At 47.3% G+C, this 5,992-nt stretch overlaps 1 protein-coding gene across 1 annotated transcript in view; it reads right to left on the reverse strand.

Moving 5' to 3' along the window:
- The window catches only part of LOC110294930 (acyl-CoA dehydrogenase family member 10), a 26,307-nt gene that overhangs the window by 14,308 nt on the left and 6,007 nt on the right, over positions 1-5,992 (reverse strand). The window contains exon 3 of the mRNA XM_029477797.1: positions 1,810-2,228. Coding sequence (XP_029333657.1) covers positions 1,810-2,228 — 419 coding nt within the window. The remainder of the gene's footprint in view (positions 1-1,809; positions 2,229-5,992) is intronic.

Raw genomic sequence — 5,992 nt, forward strand, 5'->3', positions numbered from 1 at the left:
TATAGTCTCCCCTCCCCCAGCCTGGAACCTGCTTGCTCAGGGGTGGAGTTTCCTGCTCATTCGTTCTGCCACGCCCACTGCTGGACCGTGCAGCTTTGCTGTTTGGAGCCACACACGTGTTCACCCTGCTACTGGACCCCAAGTTATTTGGCAGGAATCGGGTCCCCTTCCCCCTTCCTTTATAACTGAGTGTCTGAACAAGTAAAAATGGTGCTTTGATCAGAGACTTGGCTCCGTTTCTTCTTTCGCCACGTCTAGTTCCTCTCTTTTCAGCTCGAGTTGCCATCTCAGTCGTTCTCATTGCGAGCTGCTGGCCAGCCGCAACAATTATCCATCTTTAACCCCAGCACTTGGGAGGCAGAAGCATGTGATCTTTGAGTTTGAGGCTAGCCTGGTCTACATGTTAAATTTCAGGCCAGCTGGGGTTGCACAAAGAGATGCTGCCTCAAAAAACAAAATGAAACAAACAAACAAACAAACAAAAAAACCAAAAAAACAAAATCTGGGTTGTAGTGGTGCACACCAGGCATGCAGAGGCAGGAGGCTCTCTGTGATTTCAAGCCTAATTTGTTCTACAAAGCAGATTCCAGGACAGCCAGGGATACACAGAAAAACCCTGTCTCAAAACAAACAAACAAACAAGGAAAATAACATATGTGTATGAATGTGAATGCAGGGCCCATGGAGGTGAGAGGTGTGGTGTTGGAATGTCTGGACCTAGAGTTATAGGCAGTTGTGCGTCGCCTGATACGGGTGCTGGGAACTGAACTTGCATCCCTACAATAGCAGAATGTTCTCTTAACCTTGAGTCATCTCTCCTGCTGAGGTCAAATCTTATCCTGCGCAGTGGCGCACAATGGGGAGTGAAAGGTGCAGTCAGAGACACAGCATATACCCAAAGCAGTGCCAAGGCAGACCCACTGGCTGGATACAAACCTGCAGGCGTGGGTGGCATAATGAGAGAGAACTAGCAAGGCCCATGTGAGTTCATTCCATGTCTCCCTATCCAAGGCCCGGTGATGCCTCGTCATGATTAACACTGTTTCTGTGACAGTCAGGAATCCTATTGGAACACAGCCAGCTCCTGAGGGGGACTTCTGAGACCTCTGAGGGCTGGCCCTGAGCAAGCGTCCTTTCCAGAGTTATTTACTCAACTAAATAGTGAACCTCTCTACTGATGTGGGCAGCACCAGCCCCTAGGCCAAAGGTCCATATGGAATAAATGGTGGAGAAAGGAAGGCATCTGGTATAGGTTTACGTGTCCCCTTCTGCCTCTGACTGTCACCCTGAGGTGAGCTGCCTTCCACAGGCTCCCTACCTGTGTTGTCCTGACTGACCACAGGCACCACAGACTGAAGGTGTGTGTCAGAATGGTGAGAGAACTGTAGCAGCCAAAGCAGGGTGAGGGGGACACTTTACAAATGCTCTGCTTTCTGCTTCTGATACCATCTCTAAAGAGAATTTGGCTACAGAATTCCCCTAATGTGGCTTGTTTCTGAACTCTGTGTGACAGATGTCCATTTGACCTGATGAGTCTCTCTAAGCCACAGGTCGTATTACTCCATCTTGAGACAGGGTCTCAAGTAGCTGGGGTCAGTGTGAACTTTTTACCCTCCCACTTCCATCTCCCAAGTATGGGGATCACAGAAGAACTTACCACTCCCCTTTCTCATCCCAGCCACACATGCCCCGCCCCCAGTGACAGGATGAAACCTGATTAACCAGCAGCTGCTTCTCCCTAGTGATGGGATACCAAGAGGATTCCTGTCAGCCTCCTTGCCTCTGGCCTCAGTGGCTAGGGTCAGTCACCCTGAAAGGCTGGCTTACCTTGAGGTCTTCTATCAGCGGGGAAGGGCTCCACCTGTCGGCCGAGGCCTGGTGTCTCTGCAGCTCTGGCTCCAGCGGGTACACCTTCTGTTCTATAAACTGCATCAGCTGCTCACACAACTTTCTGACTGGAGGAGACAGGCCCTCTGGAGAGACGACCAGGCCTCCCTTTGCCTCGTGAGAAGGGGAAGCAGCTGCTACAGTGCTGTGACCCCTCACACCCGTGGGAGTCCTCGGGGACCTCGGCCCCGCCCAGGCATGGTAGGATCTGGTCAGTGTTTTGGTGGCTGGCATCTCTTTGAAAACCCGGAACCCTTCTTTGGTGGCAAAATCCCAGGCCAGCTCAGCCATGGACTCAGTGAGCTTTCCACTTTGTTGGGCTGATGCCGAGCTTGCCTGGCCTATGGAGAATGGAGGGAGAACTGATTACCCATAACCACCCTGCGGATGTGTGAGTCAGTGACATGGCCCACACTCTGAGGGCAGACACTGCCACTGGCTGAACACCGGTCCCCACCAGGGCCCTGGACTTCCAGGCAGCACTACGATCTGTATCTGAACTTGGTGGANGGGGAGACTGAGGCTGGAGAGGGTGGTAAGTCTCTAAGCCTGGGAACCAGAAATTGGAGGTTGGATGTCTCCTGCTGCTTGGCCTTTCTTTTCCTAAAGAAACGAATTTAAGCTGTGGTGGNACACTCCTTTAATCCTAGCTGTTAGGAGGTGGTGGCAGGCAGATCTCTGGGACAGAGCAATTCTAGGACAGCCAGAACTACACAGTGAAACCCTGGCTCAAAACAAAAACAACAACGACTAAACAAACAATTAGGGACACCCGAAATCACTTCTGCAGCACCAGGAAGCTGTAAGAGATTCTACTTGTTCCTAGATCAGCCCCGTGGAGACGATGATGACAGGGCCAGTTTCTAGCACCATTTTCTCTGGATAATAATGCCAGTGGCATGGAGCAGGTTGGCATTTTCCTCTCTCTGTTTTTTGTTTGTTTGTTTGTTGTTTTTTGTTTCCCTGACAGGGCATCCTGGAGCTTCCCAGATACAGGTGAGGATGCTCCTGAACTCTCCATCCTTGAAATCCTTTGATAGAAAACCAACATTTCTCAGTGCAGATGGCTCCTGCCCTTGAAGGGAGCAAGGACCAAACATCCTTAAAATGATAAGAGGCCTACTCTTGGACCATGAGAAAAGGACAATTAAGTGTTCCCAGACAGCTGTGACAGTTTGTAAAAATACACTAGCTCCTGACAGCACCATAAAGTTACTTCCCAGGTCAGGAGGGTCCCCTCCTGGCTCCATGGTTCCTCCCCTCTGTCTGAGCAATGTTATCAGGTTTGAAGGATGGCTTTCCCATGTCACAGACCAGTTTGAGGATTCCAGCTTATACATATATATATATATATATATATATATATATATATATATATATATATATATATANTATATATATATATATATACACACACATATATATTCTCTCTATATATACTATATATACTCTCTCTATATATATCTATAGATAGATAGATATCTATAGATAGATATAGAGAGTATATATAGTATATATATATATGTATCTATAGATCTCTATCTATCTCTATCTATATATACTATATATGTATATAGATAGATTATATATATATATATATATATATATATATATATATATATATCACTGCCACGTACTTTGGTTGAGTCAGTTTGACAAAGCGAAAGCTGGGAAGCTGGCTCATGAAGCAAAGAGTTTCAAGGAAACTCTCTTCCTGGAGTCTGGCACTCTCTCCCTAATCCATATAACCCATAAAAATAATTTTCCACTCCCGCATTAGTCTAGTGTATGGATCCACGTGCTCTCTATTTAGTATTACCTTATTGGTAAATGCCTTTTAAGATTGTATTCTGAATTAGCTAAAACCTCTCCCAGTGTTCCAAAATTCCAGACTACAGCAAGGAGTTTAACCTATTCAGTAACTAATTAAGCACTACAATAAATCAGAGCCATTAACTCAGTTGTCTGCAGAAAGAGACTGGAATTCTCACTGAGATAAAAATTTTACCACAAGCTACATTCCATGCCAAGAGCAAATTAATATACTATCCTGATAAATGGGGATTTTCCAGACAAGATAAAATTTAACAAGGCCTAGAGAATTTCGGGGTCAGTGACACTACATTATTCTTGAAGCCTGTCAAGAGTTAATAACCCCCTGGTGCTATTAACACTAAATTGTGAAACTCTTGCATCTGTGCTAATCCCTAGTGTAAACATTTATCTGGTTCCTTTTGAAGTCACTCCTCTTGCACCTGGAAAACTTCAATGTACCTTGCCTGTTATGATTTGCAATTTTTGATATTCGCTGTAATATAAAAAGTCTGAGGCTCGACCAGAAGATTACATTCAGATTCTGCACAACCTCTCCTGTGTATGTCTGTTTGTCACTTCATCCGACTCTTTGTCCATCTGCTCGAGAGACTCGTTTTACGCAGACACAGGGGCCCAGCGGGTCTGCGGCAGGAAAGGCTTGCAATCTGGGTCTGATTCGTGAAATAAAGGCTCTCTTTGTTTTTATATTTGACTTGCAATTCCTGATGTTCTTCTGGGGTTCACGAGAACTGGGCAGAACAGGAGGAAGCCAACAAGCAACAGTCCTCCATGGCTGCTGCTTCTGTTCCTGCCCTCAGGTTCCTGCCTTGAATCCCTGCACTGAGTTCTCTCCATGATAGACTCTGGCCTGGGTGTGGAACTCAAATAAAGACTCTTTCTTCCCACGCTGCTCTTGCTCATGGAGTTTATCATGGATGGCAATGGGAAGGGGCAGGGGCAAGATGACAACAAAGCAGTTTCTGTCCTGGCACTCAGACCCAGGTCTGTGGTACACAGCTGGGAAGAGGCTGTGTGACCTTCGGCTCCTCCCAGTCTCCTCCCCTCTTCCCCACTGTCTTCTTGCAGAGCTGAGAATGGACCAAGGGCCTGGTGGGTAGTAGGCAAGCCCTCTACCACCGAAATACATCTCAGCCCAAGCCATGTATTCCCAGGGCCTAGTCGGTCAGCCTGTGCCACAGCTAGCCACTGTCACTTTTATTTATTATTAATTAATTTATTTATTTATTTATTTATATGTACTACACTATAGCTGTCTTTAGACACACCAAGAAGAGGGCATCAGATCCCATTCCTGATAGTCGTGAGCCACCTGGGAATTGAACTCAGGACCTCTGAAAGAGCAGTCAGTGCTCTTAACCACTGAGCCACCTCTCCAGCCGATTGTTTAGTTATTTTTTGTAGTCTCCCTTCCTCCAGCCTGGAACCTGCTTGCTCAAGGGTGGAGTTTCCTGCTCATTCGTTATGCCACGCCCACTGCTGGACCATGCCGCTTTGCTGCTTGGAGCCACACACGTGTTCACCCTGCTACTGGACCCCGAGACCATTCGGCGGGAATCGGGTTCCCTCCCGCTTCCTTTATAACTGAGTGTCTGAACAAGTAAAATTGGGCTTTGAACAGGATGAACTTGTCTTGGCCTCGTTTCTTCTTCCTCCCCGTCTAGCTTCCTCTCTTTTCAGCTCGGAGCTGTCATCTCAGTGGAACCGTTCACGTTGTGGGCTGCTGGCCGGCCCCCAACAATTTTTAAAGGAGGAAAGATTTACGTGGACTCAATTTTGAGGCTTCAGTTCACTGGCACGGCAGAAGAAAACAGCCCACATCATGATACTGGGGCAAAAGACAGAGTTCCTTGTGTCACTATTTATTTATAGACAGTGTTTTGTTGTAGCCTCCAAACTACTCTCTGCAGTTAATTGTCCTGTTTCTTGGAAGCCTCACCAAAGGGAATCCAGTGTTGTGTGCAGACAGTCTGCCTCTGTGTTTTCCTCAAAGAAGCTCCCATTTTCCCTCCTGCCGGGGCAAATACAGTATGCAGACAGCTGGTTTCTGTGCTGAGTCCCCCCTGCAGCAAGCTCAGGGCTCCCTCCCCCTCCCTGACCACTCTGAGGGAACCCAGTCTGGCACTAGAATGGCACTGTCCATAAAAACCTCCCTTAATGCTGGGCGCATCCTAGCACTCCGGAGGCAGAGGCAGGCAGATTTCTGAGTTCGAGGCCAGCCTGATCTACAAAGTGAGTTCCAGGACAGCCAGGACTATACAGAGAAACCCTG

Source organism: Mus caroli, chromosome 5, assembly GCF_900094665.2.
Source record: "Mus caroli chromosome 5, CAROLI_EIJ_v1.1, whole genome shotgun sequence".
Lineage (NCBI taxonomy): Eukaryota > Metazoa > Chordata > Mammalia > Rodentia > Muridae > Mus > Mus caroli.